The sequence below is a fragment of the Antennarius striatus genome, chromosome 3, assembly GCF_040054535.1.
Source record: "Antennarius striatus isolate MH-2024 chromosome 3, ASM4005453v1, whole genome shotgun sequence".
NCBI lineage: Eukaryota > Metazoa > Chordata > Actinopteri > Lophiiformes > Antennariidae > Antennarius > Antennarius striatus.
In genome coordinates, this window is record NC_090778.1 from 20,483,623 (window position 1) to 20,505,163 (window position 21,541).

The 21,541-nt window shown below is 40.5% G+C and overlaps 1 protein-coding gene across 1 annotated transcript; it reads left to right on the forward strand.

Moving 5' to 3' along the window:
* Positions 1-161: 161 nt before the first annotated feature.
* Positions 162-12,511, forward strand: ercc6l2 (excision repair cross-complementation group 6-like 2). Its single transcript, XM_068311606.1, has 20 exons — positions 162-429; positions 927-1,327; positions 1,430-1,546; positions 1,657-1,850; positions 1,940-2,033; positions 2,268-2,335; positions 2,472-2,679; positions 2,781-2,921; positions 3,185-3,292; positions 3,420-3,539; positions 3,619-3,690; positions 4,396-4,541; positions 4,746-4,841; positions 5,309-5,408; positions 5,548-5,700; positions 5,889-5,969; positions 7,010-7,928; positions 8,006-8,160; positions 8,700-8,869; positions 10,122-12,511. The coding sequence occupies exons 1-20, from the start codon at positions 381-383 to the stop codon at positions 11,365-11,367; spliced, it is 4,638 nt and encodes a 1,545-aa protein (XP_068167707.1). The 5' UTR covers positions 162-380; the 3' UTR covers positions 11,368-12,511.
* Positions 12,512-21,541: the final 9,030 nt, after the last annotated feature.

Sequence of the window (21,541 nt, forward strand, 5' to 3'; positions counted from 1 at the left end):
AAAAAGGGAAGAAATTAAACTTTTGACATTTGAAGATATAGGATCTGAATGTTTGTAGGGCACTTTTTTTGTTTTTTTTAATTAATCGGAGGTTTCCGATGAAAGTGCGACACTTTTTGCTGAAACACGTAAACAGTCCGCGACTCAGCGGCAGTGCAGCAGCAGGCTGCAGCTTCCCCGCTGCTGTCTGTCTGTTTCCAGGTTTTGGTCAGTTAAAGATGAACGGGGATGAAGTCAAAGCGACAATATAGATACTGAGGCTGGCGTAACTTACAGAAGTTCTGTGTTTGCTTTCATAATTTTTAAATTACTTTAACTTATAGTTAATGTGATCAAGCTAGCTAGCATGCTACATTGATTTGTAGTCCACTTGTAGAAAAATGCACCTCCTTCGTATCCCGATGCCTTCAACCTCTACAACAGAAAGAGGTTTGATGAATACGTTTTTTATAACTCTTTTTTTCCATGTTCGACACTACTTTACACAACCTACGTCCACTCAAAGCCTCTCGCCTGCTAATAATGAATAACGGGCAGTTTCAGTCAGTCACGTCACTTTGCGTCCATTGCGTTGACGTCACTCAACGATGAGATTATAGCGTGGATCTTGTCACCTTTCGTAGAAGTTCAAAAATTATTTAAAGCACTTTCTAAAAAGTGGTTTAAAACTAGGAACATACACAGATAAGATGCAGACGGAGATAAATTGTGTGCAAGAAAACCTTTTGTTTCATTTATTCATTTTCTGTACCCGCTTCTTCTGCTGTGGTTAACTACATTGTAACGAAATCAAGGTATAATTTAGACGAAACTTGTAACCCAAAACCATTTGTGTCCACTTGATGAAATAAGTATTGAAATGTTTCAGATATTTATAGATTATTGTAAAGCTGATTAATGCATTCTGATGTTATGTTACTAAATAGGAACATGGCGTGTTGGTGACAGTTGTCTGGTTCCTGACTCGAGAGATGGCACCCTGCGAGAAACCACCATTCAGAGACTCACTACCTCTCACAAGGGTGATGCCATGGCATGGGTGGTATTGACTGAAGATGAAGAGGAGAAGGCTGTACCTGTTTCAGAGCTTGCGAGACCGGCTTTGAATTACGCCACCGAGGAGAAACCCATGTTTCCCAGTAGCACCATAGACCCCAGGCTGTGTGTCCCCTTAGAGCTGGGTGATGATGGACACAGAGTCCCCTATACCATCAACAGATATCTGAGGGATTACCAGAGAGAGGGAATCCGCTTCATTTACAGCAACTACATGCATTCCAGAGGTTGTATTCTGGGTGATGACATGGGCCTAGGAAAAACTGTACAGGTAAAAAAAAAACAACCTTGGGCTGCAAAACAACTTTCAGTGTTCTGTTGTGTGTCCCTTCTTCAAATGACTTACTTTTTTCTCTTTTCCTGCTTTTCAAAGGTCATTGGTTTTCTCGCTGCTGTGCTACATAAAAAAGGCACAGTGGAGGACATTGAGAACAACAGACCACAGTTCGTGCATACTCAGATGCCCTCCCAGGAAAGAAAACCCAACAATGTGGGTATAGAAAAATGGTGCTATGAAAAAAAAACCCTATTACATCTTTGCTTCAACAGTTAATAATAAGTTGTTACTAGCATTTTTTATGTTTCCATGGTTTTGTCTAGGTGTTCCTCATTGTGGCCCCATTGTCATTGCTTTATAACTGGAAAGATGAACTGGACACATGGGGACACTTCCAGTATGTTGTAGTCCATGGGCTGAGGAAAAAAGAGGAGCTGGATCGCATCAAGAGGGGACGCACTGAGATTGCTCTCACTACCTATGAGACTCTGCGTATTTGTTTGGATCTGTTTAATAAGTAGGACTAATGCACATACAGATATGACATATTTTTCTACTTTTAGATTTGATATTTAAACATGGATTATATTTTTGTTCTTCCTGCAGCATTGAGTGGTCAGCTGTGATTGTGGACGAGGTCCACAAGATAAAGAATCCGAACTCTCAGGTCACTCTGGCCATGAAGGATCTGAATTGTGAGGTGAGAAGAGATTGATGTTTGTCTTTTTTTAGTGTTCTAACTAACAGCATTCACTAGAGTCTCATGGTGGAAAAGAGTGGTGGCATCATTAAAAAGTACATACAAAGTCTGCACTCAATCATTATTAAATAACTTAATTATTCCATCATAATAGTTGCGGAGTAATTAATTATCTTAGTTTTGCATTTGGATCGTGTTTTTGATCGTAGGTTTACACTTATTTATTTTCTTCAGGTCAGAATTGGCCTCACTGGCACCATCTTACAAAACAACCTTGAAGAGCTGTGGTGTGTCATGGACTGGTATCTCAAAGCACTTTTACATTAAATTTATTTGTATATGTGCAGTCACATGTAAATAGTTTTGTTCATTTTAGTTTAAGTGATGTGACTACAACCTGTACATTATTCCTGACATGAGGTCTTATGTTCTATGTAGGGCCATTCCTCATTGTCTTGGAACCTTAGGACACTTTAAGACCAAGTATTCAGATCCAATTGAGCAAGGACAAAGACACACTGCAACCAAACGTGCCTTAGCTACAGGGAGGAAGGCTATCAGTGCCCTGGTAAGGAAGATTTCCCACTGGTTCCTCAGAAGGACTAAAGCTCTGATCAAGGATCAGCTACCAAAGAAGGATGACAGGGTGAGATTGGAAAATTCGCAATCAGCTTGACAGTAACCTCATGAATGTCGAATAACTCTAAATGTGTCCCTCTGAGAATGTTTATGTTGTGTTTGTCCTAGGTTGTTTATTGCTCACTGACTGATTTCCAGCAGAGTGTTTATGAAACAGTGCTGGACACTGAGGATGTGACATTACTGCTAAGGTCCTCAGAGAATTGTGACTGTCGGAGTGGGCGCAAGCGCAGCAGCTGCTGCTATAAGGTTAGTAACTTCAGCATTTCAGGTTTTGCGGCTTAGGTGAAATTCCTCCAAAAGCACATACGTTTTTTTGTACCATTTTTAAAAAAATTTGTGTGCAGTAGTGAAATTGAAAACACAACTTGGAAGATATTCTAAATTTCCCAGGTTGGGATTCAGTCAGTCTGTCAGTCAGTCAGTCTGTCTGTCTGTCTTTGTAAAATGTATTTAATTATTTTAAAATTTGATTGAGCTCTCATTTCTTATCTGATTTTTTTCAATTTCAGACAGGTGTCAAAATGAAGACAGTGTACTTTAGCTACTTAGCCATACTGAGGAAGGTTGCCAACCATGTAGCGTTGCTGAAGTCTACTGCAGGGACCAGCAAGAAACAGGTGGAGTCATGTTGCCCAATAACTGATTTAGTACACTTGTTTCGTTGGTGATTCCTCCAGATTAAGTTCGAAGCACATTATCTAACGATGGATTCGTTTCACTGGAACAGCTATGTGTTTCTTACAGGAAGAGTATGTGGGTAAAATTTGTGCAAAGGTATTCCAGAAGTTTCCTGACTTTGTACAGAGATGCAAAGATGAAGCATTTGAGGCCCTCTCAGACCCGACATACAGTGGAAAGATGAAGGTACAGTGTAAGAACATACTCTCATTCATGTGCTCATTCTGCACTTTTTCAATGTGGGTGATTTGTGTTCCTTTTGTAGGTTTTGCAGAAGCTACTGAGACATTATCAGCAAAAGAGAGATAAAGTACTACTTTTCTCTCTCTCCACCAAGGTAAGATCAAAGTTTGTAATGAAACTAAAAGTTTGAGTATCTGTGACCTTTAAGTTGGATGAGCAGCAGAGTAAAATGTTTCCTTGTTGGAAAATACTTTGATACTCTGACTGATGTGATCTGAAAGAGGTTTTAGATTTATCAAGAGTTAAATGTGATTTTAAGTTTTCTGCCACATCACATAAAATCAATAAGCAGCTGATAGAGCTGCTGACCAGCATGCAGACAAAATAGGAGCAGGTGACATGTTTTACTCATGACATAGACTAATAGGTAGCCATGTGTTTTTTTTTCTGGGTGTGATTAGAGATATAAGATAATTGGAGTATAATGACTGCTGTCACCTAAGACAGAATGATAATATTTATCACAAACCTATGAGGTCATAGGTTTGTGTTTTCCTTTTGGGAAATTAAGACTACCTTAGAGTTTCAATTGTGCTCAACATTATGCTGATAGTAGACATACAGTGTCAAAAATTTCCATTCAGGTGTGTGTTAACTTTGTATGCTTCATCAAACTTGACATATATCATTTTATTTTAGTTTTTGAACTTTTATTTTTAATACAAATGTTTTGCATGAAAAGGTGGTTTTATCTTCAGATGAGCCTCGTTTACTAATAGATAATGATGATTTTTACTCATCTGATTTATGTTTTTTTCAACCGTTCACATTTCTTTGCTCTGTGATTTAAACGGTTCAGCTATTGGATGTGCTGGAGAGCTACTGCATGGCAGAGGGACTGGACTACAGCAGGTTGGATGGAAACACCAAAGCCAAAGAGAGAATCCAGATTGTCAAAGATTTCAACACCTCCCCTCATGTCAACCTCTGCCTGGTGTCCACCATGTGAGTCAAACAACAACAATATCTTGTTGTTGTTGTGTGTGTGTGTGTGTGTGTGTGTGTGTGTGTGTGTGTGTGTCAGCGTCAGCTACATCAAGTTTTTATTAACCTCATCATTTTGTTATATGTCTGCTAGTGTCTTTCTTTTTTGATATTTTCAGTAATTGTTCATTTTAAACATATCTGGAACTTTAAAACTTTATGTAGGGCAGGGGGTCTTGGTCTTAACTTTGTTGGGGCCAACGTAGTTGTGCTGTTCGACCCAACATGGAACCCAGCCAGTGACCTGCAAGCTATTGACAGGTGAGGTGCTTGTCTAATCTTTACAGACTTTCAACCGTCTTTTCGTGCATATTCACATATAGAATCTGAATATGGTAGTTTTTTCAGATTTGAATTATTGTCGCAGTAATGGTATGTTTTTTACAATATGTAATATTCAGATTATGACATTGTGGCAGATAAATGTAGCCGATACTTCAAGATAGAAGTGCTTTCATTTATTTATTTTCATGGATTTTACAGCGGGAGGTTTGTGATTTTACGGTAAAAGCAGAAAAAAAAAAGAAAAAGCAGAGCAATTCGTTTTCATGATAACAAATTGCGCCACTTTGATAGAGCCACATAATGTAGACCAGAACACCAACCTCTACTGGTGATGGTGTTTATAGCATTCTTCCTGTAGTAACCAACAAAGCTCTAAGCTGACTGATTTCACATGTGGTATAAAAACATTTTCCTGATTCCTACTGTATGGCCGTCTCCTTCAGGGCGTATCGTATTGGCCAGTGCAGGGATGTGACTATCCTGAGGCTGATCTCATTAGGGACTGTTGAGGAGATTATCTACCTCAGACAAGTTTACAAGCAGGTAACAAATAATAATAGATAGATAGATACTTTATTAATCCCGGAGGAAATTGCATTGCATTGCATAATAAGACCAGTGCCCCATAGTGATACAGTACACGTCTATGTGCAGTGACGTTTGTTACTTTACTGTCTTGCAGCAATTGCAGTGCTCAGTCATTGGCAAAGAGAGTTCACGACGGTACTTTGAGGCGGTGCAGGGACATGCCATCCATAGGGGGGAGTTGTTTGGGATCAAAAACCTCTTCAGGCTGCAGACCACAGGGACCTGTCTCACCCGCAAGATACTTGAGGTTAAATCTTTACGTCTTTGTTCGACGAAAAACACTTCATCCCACTGACCCACATCCTTGGTCTCAAAGCAATATGTTGGAAACTGAGTCTTATACTGTATGGTAGTTTAAAAAAAATTAAATTGCCAGTGTAGTTTGTCAGCAATGTGTTTTGGTGAATTTGTGGCTCACTTTTCCTCTTCTGTCAGCGAGAAGGACAAGTGGAGGCCGGTGTAATGACAACTAGCATCCATACTGGTGAAGAGGGGGAGGAGTCGAAGAGAGTGACCGTGAGTAACTCTTATCGTTCTCAGAGATCCAGAACGCAGGGCAGTCATATTTCTCAGTCCGTCTTCTTTCCCAGGCGGCCCACTCATCCTCTCATTCCCACGTGAAAGAGGGTGTACCTCAACTAGGGGCCTTCCTGTTTGTCATTCAACCAACCCACATGTAATATAATGTTCGGCAATAATACATATTTTTCTTTTTTACTTCGTTGGTTCCTAAGGTCATTTTTGTTTTTTAATTTCTCTAAATGTCTTTTAGAGATCCACCCAAAATGAAATACACCCAACTTGAATTGATGCTACTCTTATCATAAACTTAAGCTGCTTCAGGTTTTAAATACCAAAATGTATTTTATGGAGCTTCTGATACTTTGTTCCACTACATCTTGTTTGAACTGGAATCTTTTTGAAAGAACTGCATTGAATTGTATCTTCTGTTAGTATAATAACTACAGCCTTTAAAGCACACACCACATTTTGGTAATTAAGGATCTGTGAAAAAGTCTGTGCAATAAACTTTTGTCCGAGGACCATTCAGTGTCCTGATTTATAAGTTAAAACCACCAGGCTTGTACTTCAGCAGAACTGAAGGATGGTTCTCTTTGTCTGCCTCTCACTTTCTCTGATTCTGTGAGGAACAGCTGGATGTAATTATTTTCTCCTTTTAATGGAGGCAGCAGACCACACAAAGCCTATCTTTTGTTTTTCAACTATTTACACAGTGATACCCTTATCATCCTATTCTCAGCCAGCTCCTTTTTACATTGCTGCTGCTCCACTGAGACCATTCAGATTCTTTCACAAACGTAGAAAACACGTGGGTTCCTTAAAATGCAGAAATGGCCTCAAAGCATTTAAGTATCAACATACATAGAAGTAAAGTAGCATTGGGGAACGGTCATCTAATTGGGTAAAGTTTAAACATTAAATTGCTGTCAGCGGTTGCTCTGATAAAGGGTCATTCCCATAATGTTAAGAATTTCAACAGTGTCTCGACAGATCTCTCCCTTAATTCTTAGACCTTGTCTGCTGTTTTGTTAAAGACATCTGGAGATTCTCCACATAGCGATGTTCCTGTATTGAGTAATGAACCAGTGGTGGACAACAAATACAAGAAAGAGGTCTCCAGAGGTGTTCTGGACTTCAGCAGTGGGAGTGAAGAAGAGGAAGAAGGCTTTAAAAAGAAGACATCAAAGTCTAACGTAGTGGATGGCGACAGGGGTGGGAATGCTACCGCTGGTTGTGCTCAATTGAGTCTCCTCCAGCAAGGTTTCTCCAAACTCCTCGAAAGGGTCAAAGGAAAACCAGAGGTGGGGGACGGGGACAGTAGTGCTGATGAAAGTCCAGATGAGGAAAATGTCGAGGACCAAATGAGGAAAGGTTCCTACTCCATTGTCTGTGATGCAAGAAGTGATGCAGACTGTCTCCCTAAATTGGGAAGAAAAACGTGGGACATTTCAAGCGATTCGAACAGAGAAGAGAAAGATGATACTACAGAGCCACGGGGCCTGAAAGGGCTGCCAAACAAAAGGACTACAGTGGCAAAGCAGAGTGATGAACATCCCTCACGAGGCAAGAATGAATCTCAGAAGCTCAAACGTCCAGTTCCAAACCTATCTCACTTTAAGGGTTACTCAGATGAGTCTGAGGATTTGGACATAGAGGAAATGAAGCGGAAAGATAAACAAAGAGGAAGTCAGGAGCGTAACAGAAAGAGGCTGAGTGTTAGTGTTAGGAACAAGACTAGATCCAAATACTCAGAAGACATAACGATGTTCATGTCTTCAGAAGATGAACATACTCCTGTTAAGAGAGGAAGACCTATAAGTCTCCCAAACGATGGGAATAGATCTGCAACAGCCAATAGCACTGGGAAACAAGGTGGGACGTCCAAAGATGCTTCATTCACAAGTCAAATAGGAAAGACATCCCCAAAAGATACAACCATTGACAGTGTGTTAGGTGAGATTTGTTGCATCCTTTTATATACTTATTTTTTGAAATGAATTTAACCTTAAAATGTTTGTTTCTGTGTGAAGGGGGTGCACAGGAGGTGATGTATACCCACTCAAACCAGCGTGTGGTGGGTGGGAGCAGAGCAGAGGAGCTGATCAGTAGAGCCGCTGTACGAGATGTGTTTGAGCGCAATCTGCACACGCAGCTCCCAGCCAATCACCTTCTAGACAGCGTAGAGGTAAATGCTGTTTATTAACCCGTGGCTGCTCAGTGATTCTTATACCAGATGTTATAATACTGCAGTGAAAGATGAACTGCTTCACAAAATCACATTAGACAAATCAATTAACTTTTGGAAAAACTTGTTGATAGCAATGATCTGTATCTAAGACTCATTCTCAACACAGTTTAGCGCCAATGTAGGCTTAGTATATGCAAATCTGTAGCCCATAACACTGTGTGTTCGAATCCACTGAAGTCTGCTAATTTTAACCATCAGTATTGACCAGTGGAGAAATAGAGCTGGCGAGGGAACTCCAAACAAATGGTTCAAAATGAGTTCATAAAGATAGCATCGATAGATTGGGCCTCATCAGAAGATAATGTGTATTTTGGAGTGCTCTTGATCGTTAATAATTTCCCTTCCCTCTCTTCCCATAAAATAGCAATATTGATTTCATATTAAGCTCTGTTTACTTGAAGAGGCAGTGTATGACAGCAAATTGATTGATTTTGCTTTGTGACTATAAAACCCCGCTCTCGTTTGATTGATTTCAGAGCCCACCGGACAGCCTACCTGTCAGCCCACCAGGCAGCCTGGCTTCCCCTAGGTCTGCCAGACTGGAGAGGCCTCATGTGGACCATCCAGTCACCTTCACCAGCAAGAGTGTGCACCACACCAGACACACCACCTTTATCATCGGAGAGACTCCCAACGCCATACGCAGGTACCTAAAAGGTGTCAGAAGTGTGATGATAGATTTAGGCATAGGGGGGAAGTGGCTTGTAATAAGGGATCTGTAAAGGTGCAGTAGAAGAAGAAGTTTGGACTGGAGTAAAGCTCGCATGTGGAAGAAATGAAGATAGAGGATTAAATAGTGTGATAGCAAAAGAGGAATGCCTGGAAGTGTAATGGAATTAGGCCAAAACTCACCACAGGTATGGTGTTGAGCGCCCCCACCTGGGCCTCAGGAATTGTCTGTGTGTGTGTGTGTGTGTGTGTGTGTGTGCACTAAATGAGAGACCACCTCTGAGCTTCCCCTTCTACCTAATTCCCTGCATCATACCAAAAATTACCCAGTTATGTTCAGGGCCAAAAATGCAGGAGTCCTACCCTCCACAACCACAGCCCTGCTGAGACTAACCAAGAATGTTTGCCTGAGGACTCCCAAACCCACTCTGATACACACACACGCAATACTAACAAGCATTTGCACACACACACACACACACAGACACACACCTACACACACACACACACACACACACACACACACACACACACACACACACACACACACACACACACACACACACAGCAAGCAAATACACACTTCTGTCCCACTGCACCGCTTCCACCCCCTGCCTTCCAAAACACTCCTATACAGACACCTTTATGGCTAGAGCAGCACTTCCCAAGGACAAGACGGCATCTCCACACATCAAAAATACATATCATCAGTCCCACAATTAACCTCCCCGTATAATGGTATAATGATATAAATGCATATGCACATTATGTTTTACCAGCACCACATTTAATTTGTTGTTCTAGTCAATGCCAACAATGATAATAAGTTAGCACAACCAGTGACTTTGAAGTATTTTTGTGCCACATTCAAACCAAAATTTTAATAACTGCTTAGGAGCTCTTGAAAACCACGTCATGCTGCATGTCTTTCTGGATACAATACTGAATTTGAGGACAGCCCCTCATTTTGGAATAGGCCTGATGGGGCCAGTGAATATTTGATGTGAACTTTAAACCACATGGTCTTTTAAATACATAATTTTATAAGTACATTTAAGTATTTTACAGTACATTCCAACAAACTTCTGGCCTTGAATTGACTGTACTTGTGAGGACATAATGCAAGCCAGGAGGATGTTAACCAGACTCTTTGGTGTCTATTTTGAAGTGTGTATGATGTTTCTACAGTTATACCTGTGTTTGTGTCCATACTGTGTGTGTTTCTGTAGGCAGCAGCTAGAGGATATGGCAAAAACAATGAAGTTTTCCTCGGTTCTTCAATTTGCATTGGAGATTTTGAGAAGAAACTCTTCCCAGAGGCTGACCTGGCTACAACAGCATTACACTTCACTGAACCACCCTGAGCTGACTAATATAGTCACAAACAACTTCCCACGACTTGATTCTGCTCAGACCTCCTTAATATCAACTGAAACAGCCGTTACAAGATGTCAAGGAGTAACCAGAAATTTAAGAAAGGATGTTCTGAAATCCCACAAAAAGGCTAAATGCCCTCGGAATCTTGAACCCACAACTAAGTTTGAGATACCACAAAACAATGTTTCTGTGTCACAGATAAAGCCTGCAAACCCACAAAAGGTTTTTCAAGAGCCTAAAGAAAAGGAACAGATGCCACAGAAGAACATTCTGGAGCCTCTGAGTCATGTTCCAAGCCTCAAGTTAGTGGAGCAGGATGAGACCATCTGCAGAGGACACAAGAGGACAAAGAAGGGTAGTGTTTTGAGTTCTGGAGCCTTCAGACCTGGTGGTGGTCTTGGCTTGGATCAGGCCTGCAGCAGTGGTCTAGGGTCCTGGGAGGCGACTGCTTTCCTGAACCGCAAAGACAGAGATACCCCTTCTTCCCCCAACCTCATCCATGGCAGGTCCACTAAGTTATGCAAACCCACAGCACAGGAAAGGGAGCGAGAGAAAAAAACTTCCAGAACCGGTAAAATGGTTCAAGGTCGGATAGAAAATCCTCAGACCCCTTCCATTCCTGAGCAGTCCTCATCTACCTCCTGTATCCCATCCCTCCTCACAGATCTAATAGGAGACGTGTCCATCCTGGATGATTTGATAAAAACAAAACCCAGAGGTTCACAAAAGAGGAGTTCACCACAAACTCCGTCTGAACCATCCTCTGCAGCAGTTAGCTCATGCTTCACCACACCCGCTTCTTCAAGAGTCAGTCATAACACTGATTCGGGGTCAGCAGTCCTGTTAGACTCTCCGTCATCTCCGAAGCTAAACAAAACAGCTACACGACAGGTGCATTCAAAGAGTGGCCACAAGGACTTCTGGGACATCCTGAATGAGGGTAATGAGGAGGCCATCAGCAGGTTAACTGACCCGGCAGAAGTGCACCGGGTTTGCATCAACACAAACTTTGCTGCTAGAAGCAGGTCTGGACAAGGAGAAGGAAAGGAAAGCAAGAGTCTCTGGAAAACAAATGAGAAGTTCCTGTGGAAAAAATGAGAAGAGATTTTATTATGAGCATTTGTACTTTTTATTTCTGACTTTTAAAAAAAATATGCCTACTTGATATTTAAAGTAAGTATTCCTACTGTTGTTAAAAATTGATGATATTTCTATTGAAATTAACTGTAGTCTTTTAAGGTTTTGTATTCACTCTAGTTATTCATCAGTCTTCATCGATTTATTGGTATAACGCTGAATGATACTTGAATGAACCAAGTGGTAATCACTCTAGGAATTTAAAATAGTAGATTATGTAGATTAATTACTTAATAGGTAGCTTAATTTACCCAGGAGACATCTTGAAATAATGTTAATTGATACACAGTTAAGAATTTGATGATACTCAGTTTATAGTAAAGCTTGTCATGGAAAAGTGGCAAACACTGATACCTCAAAAACTGTCCACATTGAATGATCTTCATCCAAATAATTACAATTTAATTGAGTAGAATGAATTAACTTTCCAATCAGAATTTTTATGTAAAATACTTTGTCATTATAACAGATGAATAGTATTTTATAGTGTGTGCATGTAGTTTAAGCTTTACCAGATAGTACAGCTGCCACTCAAAGGTGGTTGGTGGCCGGCCGTGGAAAAATATTATTTAAAACCCCGCAATGCCTGTTATGTCTTAGTCCCTCAGAACAAGTCAATGCCTCCTACCCCATACTGGAGTGTGTTGAAATGGAGAATGGGTGGCAATTCGGCGCATTGTTCTGCACGGTAATCTAATCAGTCTGTGGTTTGGCTCAGTTTTACCTCAAACTGCTCTCAGAAAGGATACTGCTGCACTATTAGGGAAAAAACAATAAGCAGTGGAGGGTGAGTGGAAGGATTAAGAGTAGCTTTGCACGCATCCATCTACCCTTTCTGTCGTTCTCTCTCTTAGTTTAGGTGTGTTTAAAGCTTTTTAAATGTGAAAACTAAATGGAGAAAAACAAGTCAAATATGAAGGTTGTTGCTTGATAACTGAAGAGAGTGTGCTGAACCTCACAGCTGTGTCAGACCTCCTTCAGCTGTTGCACTGAACCCCAAACGGAGCTGCTCCATGCTAAAAGGGTTGTGTATTGTTCTGTAGAAATGTGAAAGTGCTGATAGCTATCAATAAACAAGAGAGGAGACTTGCGTGCCTCGACAGAACATGCAGCTTGGGTAAATAGTATGTGTGTGTGCATGCAGACCTTCTGGGTGGTAGATCTGGACTATCTTCACATATTGAGGCCACACAACTGTCACACCTGTTCAAATCACAGACGGGAGAATAAAAGGCCTTTTCTTTCTCTTATCCCAACCCCCAAACCCCTCCCACTCTTTTCTCTTTCTGTTTAAACCACAACTGAGATCTGCAGATCCCTATCTGTCTGTCTGTAGACATAGTCCTGTTCAAGTGAGATAGCAGAGGCCTCACATTTAACTGGTAGTTAAATGTCACTCACCAGTGACATGAAAAGCTTATATTAGTTACATGGCAGGATTCTAGCAAGGGTCCTGAGTGACATGCATTGCCACCATGATTCATCATATGGAAAATCAGATGGTTTCCTTTATTATACTGTATGCCGCAATTTCCATACCTGGAGGGAATGACAACAACCACCACCTCAGAGTCTTTCCAGTCCTCCCATTAGAGTCTTTTCTCTTTGTGACACGAGCACTGTGAAAAGTCTGTTTATATTCTTGTCACTAGAATCTGGGTGTCTGTGAGCCAGTTATAAACGCAACAGTTGGACAGAGCTGCAGATCGACGGCTCTGATGACGTTGGTTTATTTAAATAAGCCAGACTCTGACACCTAGTTTGATTTGATTAGCCCAGTGCTTCTCAATTATTTTCTGTTACTCCCCCCCAGCAAGAAGAAAATAATTTGCGCCCCCCCCCCCCTCTCCACGACTATAAATAATATCAATTGTCTATAAAATTGTTAAGTAAACCTCTGCATAATATTTTATCCTTATTAACATTAAAGAAAAGAAAAAAATACATACAGTCGTTCAATTTATAACAAAGAATAATTTTATTAACATTATTTTTTAGTCTATATCAGAAAAGTTTTAAGTGCATCAATTTGCCTGAAATTAAAAAGCCTTGTTTAAACTAAAGATTTTAGACCAACTTATTGCACCATTTGATACTGAAAAATAAAATTAAATAACATCAATAAAAATTCAAATTTAGTTCAGCACAAAATATAAAACACCTTAACCTACAAACCAAAAATTAACAAGAACCAATGCAGACACAAACTGCAACATCCTGTGACAACCCTGAATTCAAAATTTACCCTGACCTACTTCTCCTTTCAGCTTTTCCCTTCAGGGGTCGCCACAGCGAATCATACGCCTCCATCTAACCCTGTCTTCTGCATCCTCTTCTCTCACACCAACTACCTTCATGTCCTCTTTCACTACAGCCATAAACCTTCTCTTAAGTCTTCCTCTAGGCCTCCTGCCTGGCAGTTCAAAACTCAGCATCCTTCTACCAATATATTCACTATCTCTCCTCTGGACATGTCCAAACCATCTCAGTCTGGCCTCTCTGACTTTATCTCTAAAACCTCTTAACGTGCTGTCCCTCTGATGTACTCATTCTTGATCCTATCCATCCTGATCAATCCCAAAGAGAACCTCAGCATCTTCATCTCTGCTACCTCCAGCTCTGTCTCCTGTCTTTTCCTCAGTGACACTGTCTCTAGACCAAACAACATCGCTGGTCTCACCACAGTTTTGTACACCTTTCCTTTCATTTTAGCTGAAACTCTTCTATCACACATCACACCTGACACTTTTCTCCACCTGTTCCATCCTGCCTGTACACACTTCTTCACCTCTTTTCCACACTCTCCATTGTTTCATCAGTGAGAGCGCCACTGCTAACTACTTTAGTGGATGCGCAATTACACTTCATTCTAGTATGGCAATAAAAAGATCTTCCTCAGGGTCAAACGCGCTGGCATCAGGTGCGCACCACTATTTGAGAAACCCTGGATTAGCCAAAGGCTACGAATGAGCGTTGACCCGTGTTGACTTGGGCCTCCAGTCAAACCTGGCTCAGGTTTCCATACATTCGTTGTGAAATATGTGAAGAAGGTCCACAAACTCTCACTGGTTAAGAACTAGCTCTTGTGCAAATGAGATAAAAGCTTTTGCCAACAACACTGAATATCTTTGACTCTGTAAGAAACTAGTTAACTAGTTTCTTAAGGCCATATTTAAATCAGGATAGTTCCCAAAAGAATCCCACTCCTCCATCATGTCTTCTCTAATCTTGAATTATATGAATTACCAATTTTTTAGAACATTCCTCTTTTACTGAGAAAAAGCTGAATACTTAAACAAGAGGGTGGATGCCTTTATTGGTTTGGATTAACAGTGACCACGCTAACACCACTCATTGGAGAAGCAGGCAGAGGTTATAAGGATCAGAGGTGTTTGTTTCTTAGAATCTCAAAAAGCAGCATTGTCAAAATGTAATATGTTCATTTTCCCCACATGAAAATGAATATATCATTTCCCTTCCTGACTTGAGCAGCTGACTGGTTCAAGTTTCAGCCAAGTGCTTCGGACATTTGAATTCGCACCTCTTGGTGATGTCTCGAAAATAACAAGGTGGCAGCACACAGCTGAAAAAGGTCACACATGAGGTTAGTGTGATTTATTATGCTTTATTTATTTGATTCCATGTCATCAGGCCATTCAGTGTCCACATATCGCACAACTTCAAAACGTAGTCACAACCTGGAAGGAGACATAACTTCCATTTTTAAATTTCAGAAATTACCTCATCGGGACTTTCTGGATTTGGTGTGAGCATTTTTGATTGACATTAACCAAACAATGAGACAACTTTCCTCACATTGAAACTGAAATGTTTGCCGAGTTCCTCCCGCTTCAAAACAGAAACCTGTCATGTAAAACAAACATAGCTGTTCCAATTTAACCTCCAAAGTGTGTGTTCATGTGGGATCCGATCACTCATTGGAGTGTAATCCTCAGAGTAACTAACTATCACTTAAAAGTTGTATCTAAGAAATACTTTGTATCCAAGGCCTTTGACAAAATACTTAGGTGACACAACAGGCAAACAACTACATTATGGAAGGAACAGAGTCCCCCTGTTGTTACGGCAACAGGCTGAGGAGGTCTCTAAAACTGAAAAAGAAGAACAACTCCCCTCTTCATTTGGAAATTGCACACCATTTGCCCCTCATTCCTATCCAGTTACCCGGGCAACTGTTAGCTATAATTTGGGTTAATTCTGTGGCTTCTGGGTCCTTCCATTCCCTATTGTGCCTCATCATAAAAGAGATATAACACAGATGAGCACACAGACACATGCACACACAAAGTTTCTAATTCAGTCACATGAACAGTAAAAGAGCCCAATCCTCATTTTATGTGCCTCTATTTCCAAGGCTAAATTTATTCCTAAGACCTTACATAGGTTTAGGAATGACTGAACAATGGAATTCTTGACTAAGGTACATAATTATTGAAAAAGGGGGCTTGCATCCAAGTTTTGCACAAAATGACACTTGTCCTCTTTGACCCCACCTTGAAGTTGAGATGGTTTGCTGTTTTCTTCCTTTCAGAACAAAAGGATTGGAAAATTATATGTTTTCCCATGGGGTAAATATTGAAAGAGCAGAGATATAAACGTATGCGAGAAAGGCCTCTCCGAGCTGCCTTCTTCTCTGTTGCGTTGCCAAAGGTCTGTGCGTCACTTGATCCATTGTTTAGTGTAGAGAGGTCTCAGTAAGCAAGCGCCTGCCTCTCCGCTCCAGCTGTAGTCTCTCTGCTGTTTATGTTTGCAGGGCCCTTCGCCTTGAAGTGAGGCTACACAAGCAAAGCCTCACCACATGCAAGCACTGGTCTGTCAAAGCAGTCACTCGCCTTTTCTTTCCACCCATCTCCCATGTGAAACCCTTCCTTTGTTTCTTCCCTATCTTCCATTCCCTTTAAAGCCTTCTAACGCTGTTACTCTTCCTCCAACTTGTTTGCTTTCCGTTGCTGATGGTGTAACCTGTCCCTAGCATCCGACCCTTTCCAAGGAGATGAAGGTGCTGGAATTATCTTCTTGACTCTCAAAGACCTTCATCCCGAGAAGAGAAGTAATAGGTATTTTTACTCAGGTGGGAAATAATTTCCCCTGAACCTCCTCTGTGAGAATGAAGCTATGTTTCTTCAGCAGCAGAATTTGAGAGACAAGGTGGTAATCATGCCACAGGAATATTTCAGCTTGTATAAATATTCTAATATTTATACTAGTATTTAATACTGACAAGCACAGTTCATTGAAGGAATGGAAACAAATCAAAGACAAAAACCACTCATGGAATTATAGATTAATAAATGCATGGTGTAAGTAACTGGCTTTTTGGGTTTTATAGGTTTTTACAAATGCACTCATTTTTTGGTGGGGGTGGAAACATGAGGGAATTGTTTTCTAGATTTTATTTTAAACTGGATTGTGTGCATGAATTCCAGTCTTAGACCAAAACCCCCAGGCCAGCCTGAGAAACTATTGGTGAACCAGGTTTGGGTGCGTGGTGTGTTTCCATGTGTCTGAAGGTTAGTGGTCCTGACCTTGGCTCCTGGGTGGGCTGCTGTGGCTGTGTGCTTGTCTTGGATCATCTCAGGACCCTTCTGTTCACTGAAACAACAAGCAAGCAATGGCCAGGGAGGAGAGAGGAGTCACACAGGGAGTATCATCAAAGGCATCACCTCTCAAACACACACACACACACAGAGCCTTGACCACCCACATCAGCGATGATCACCCAGCAAAATAAAAGGAATGACTTTCCTTTGACCCTCTTAATAAAAGGTCTCATCTGCTAGAGGAGTTAAAAATCATGAAATCAGTTTAACTTAATATTTGTGCTAAAATATGATCCCACTGAGGGTGAAAACTTGAACATTCGAGAAGCTCTCCCACACCAATACCCTGCAGAGGAAGCTTTCTTCTCCGGCTCGCCATAATCTATTTTGACAGTGCCACTTTAACAGATCTGCACGGAGAGCCTCATTTGATGTTCAAGATGTTTTGATATTGTGAAATTAAAAGGTGTCATCAGTGGGTGCACCACTAAATTGCAATTCACCTTAGGTGAAGAAAGTTCCTGCTGTGACCACAGCTTGAAGGAGGTGCATCTATGAGAGAATCCCAGAACTTGTTCTGGAAATTCCCACTGGTGTGAAGAGTTGTGTCAAATAAATCAAATTGCTTACATTACACATTTTTGACAAGAGATTGTGGCTGGTTGTGACAGACTTGCTGCTTACTTTTGTACTCTAAATCTATACAACTAAAAATATACACATGTATCATTTGTTCTCCTCTGAGTAACTTTGCTGTCATTCCATACACCATCTGCCTTGTACAATGATTTTCCATGTGTGAGGATTCATCATTTAGTGTGTGCAGCGCAGGGACTGTTTTTGATCATTTACAGGCTCATAAATCCAACATGACCTTACCTATGTGTGTGTGTGCGTGTGCGCGCGAATGACTTGTTCAAATCCAGTGCATTAGTGTATGTTTCCTGCCCTCTAGTGGCAAGCTTTGGTACTGCCATAATTACAGGACAAACTCGTCATAGAAGTGGACACCATCTCAGGTCTGTGTAAAGGGTGACATCTGCTGTGGACGAGACAGAGATGTGATTGAAATTTTAAGAAGTACAAATACTACACACCAATAAAATACATAAAATATTATTCATCAGCGATGCATTACTAGTTTATGTCAGCATCACCTTTATGTTTTACTTTTTCATTATCTCACAACAGTGTTCAGATGTTGCCATTTCCCATAGCAACTCTCTCTGTCTTCACACCCTCGCTTCATTTAAAGGCATAAAGATTACTCAGTGGAGAGGAAACTATGCCTAGATTTCCAAAATATAACAACAGTGTTAATCATGTTATCATCTACCCCAATCCACTCAAACACTCATTAAAACAGACTGAGTCACAAATGTTCCCATTCATTACAACCTGACACAAAAGTGGGTCAACTTGACCCAGTGTAAATAACAAACTTAATCCAGTATTGCACTTTAGTTTCACTGATCCTTCATTGGTTTAAAACCTGTGATGTCATGCAAAGTGTTATTTTAAATGAAACTCCTCCAAATGAAAAATGTTGTCTGAGGGTCACTGTAAAAGATAACACAAAATGTGTGAGAATCTGCTTTTGTGTTTGCTAGCCTATAAAGAAGAAATACAAATAAAAAGTCATCTTTAGTGATTAAACAGTGACAGATTGACATTCATTATTATTTTTTTCAATATACATGAATGGTATGGGGGTGCAGTGGGTAGCATGCATGTTCTCCCTGTGTTTGCATGGGTTCTTCCCACCTCCAAAAACAAACAGCTTAGGTGAACTGGCCTCATCAAAATTGTCTCTAGGTATGAGTGTAAGCATGCATTGTGGTTTGTCTTTCATATGGCCCAGCAATGAGCTGGCGTCTCATCCCAGATGTACCCTGCCTCTCGCCTTTAGCCAGTTGAGCTGACAATCATTGAAAATTGATGGATGAATGAATACAAGGATGCTCATATTTATTTGGAAATAAAAATTCATAAATTGTAGAACTCATGTAATGATTCGAAGCCCTTGAAGCTGATGATCTATCACGTTTCAAATGACTATGCATTCAAGTACCTTCAATATTATTAAAAGCTTGCATTTATAATAATTTTTAATCAATCAATTTTAATCTATCAATGTTCATGCAGATTCATACAGTAAGAACTTATCTATAGTTCTTTTGCAGTGTAATTGTTGTCAAAGTATTCTGTTGTACACAGGTAAGTATCAACTGACTGTTTTTGAGCAGATGAGTCATTTGTTGCCTGTTTTCAGCCAGGCCAGAAAAGAATATTCGAGGTCACTCTGACCTCTCTATTCTCTCTCTCAAAAAACATTTTTTCCTATTTCCTGCACTATTTCTCATGTGGAGGATCAATCATCACAACTGCTGAAACAGCTCAGTTACACCATCATTAGCAGCTCTTTTAGGTCAAATATCTTACTAACAGACTCATTCAAATGGCTGTGTGTGTCTGCTTCTGCATGTGCGCATGCACAGATAAGTAAATGTTTGTACATGCTTCAGACACTGTACATCATCCTGTAAACAGCAAGCGATCAAACCGAGGTCTCCAGTGACTTGTCATTCCTCAGGAACCATGTAGAAGCTCATCAATTCTCTTCCGCCCCCAACCGGTTTTGTGGAACACAGAAAAGTGACTGACACCTGATGTCGTCTGGTGTACTCATCTTATGAAATGTTTTTTCCATCTCTGAGGACTCAGGTAATAACAGTTACAGCTGTGTTTGTGTCTTACAACATGATGTGTATACATGGGTGAATAACAGAACAGAACAGTTCCTACAGTGCAGCAGAAAAGGTGCCTAACTCATTATCACTCATTTTTTTCTTGACAAGATTCATGAGAGTGGAGAACTTCACACACACACACACACACACACACACACACACACACACACACACACACACACACACACACACACACACACACACACACACACACACACACAAGCCTAAATGTCAGGTAAATGTCACACTTTTTGAGGTCTTCATAGCCGTATACATCCATACAGCGAACACTATGAGGGTTTTTGTGCTTACATTTTACATAGGATCTCAATTACTGTGCTAATTGATGCCTTGGAAATTAAAATATTTGATATAATAATAAAAGACACTGGATGTCTGATTTCCCCACCTACATATTTGAATAAGCTCACTTTAAAAAGTGTCACACTGTCACCAACTCCACCCAATACCTGTCAATCAAGCACCCAACCAATCAGGGCGCCGAAACCAATCACAGTGTATCTGCCAGAAGGAATCACGTGAACGATATGGCGTAAGGCATCTGAGACAGACAGAAAACAAATTCTGAGTGAAATTGGCTGGCTAGCACCAACAGTCTGTCTGGCTATGGTTTCCATTTGGAATGGGACAATCAATGTAGTATCCAAAATGCTCCTCGGGCATCTGACAAAAATGCTTAAGTAACTACATACAGTTCTGTTCATGTGGTCAGCTAACAGAACCAACACTTCTCCAAAATTTCTTTTCCACTTGCTCTTTTGACAGGTGCCTTTTCCTTTACAGTTTTTTTCAGTCGCTAGCAAGCGCTTACCCATACTAAAATACCTTTTCTAAACTCTTAGCACAAACTCACACCTAGAAAGCACAATTGATCAAATGGTTAATTTTCTTCTCAAAAACAGGTCTTATTAAATAAACACTAACTCTTCATTTCAAAATAGAATACATCTTTTTCTGTACACACACTTTACCAAAACACTGGATATTCGACTCAAAATGAAATTACTGTGTCAAACAATAATGCTTGTTTTCACTTCATAAGGTACATGCAGTCAATCAAAGTACACCAGGTTTCAAAATACTGGATATCGTTGACATTATAAAAATTGCATAGACTTTTATGTTTCAGTTTTACTGGTATTTGCATAAAAATTGTACACAAAATTTCTTGGTTAGGAACTGTATGTCCACATGTAATGTTCAGATTCAAAAGCATTCCAGTAAAGAGCAAATCAGTTTTTTTCCTTTTCAGTTTTTTACAGGAGGTACAGTAAAAATACTGTTCACAATATGATATAAAATAGAAAGCTTACATTGAACAAAATAGCCAAGAAACACACAAGAGCATTCTGAACAAAAAAACCCAACAAAAACAGCAAAAAGCCCACAAAAAAAGGGGGGGGGGTACATAAAAAACACAAAATTACTGTCTCTAATCGCTACGATCTCTGATATCTTCCAAGGCAATGCACCTGGGATAGAACCGCTCGGTATGCCGGATCCACCCTTGGTAATGATCAGCTGTGTGTCAATGGGGGGGCAGTGACTCAGTGGTAGAGCGGGTCGTCCAATGTTCCAAGATTGGCGGTTCGTTTCCCCCTCCCACTAAGAAAAGTCTGATACCACTGCTTCTTCAATCTATAAGTCTGACAAAAGCCTTAGACTCTAGCTCATTTGCTCCAAGGACAGCAGCTTTTAGCCTAATTACCCTATGGCTACCTTCTGGTGGAGGAGATGAGCAAACCCTCTACACTTTACCACTCAAAACACATTGCAGCAAAAATGTCCACACATTTTTAAGCC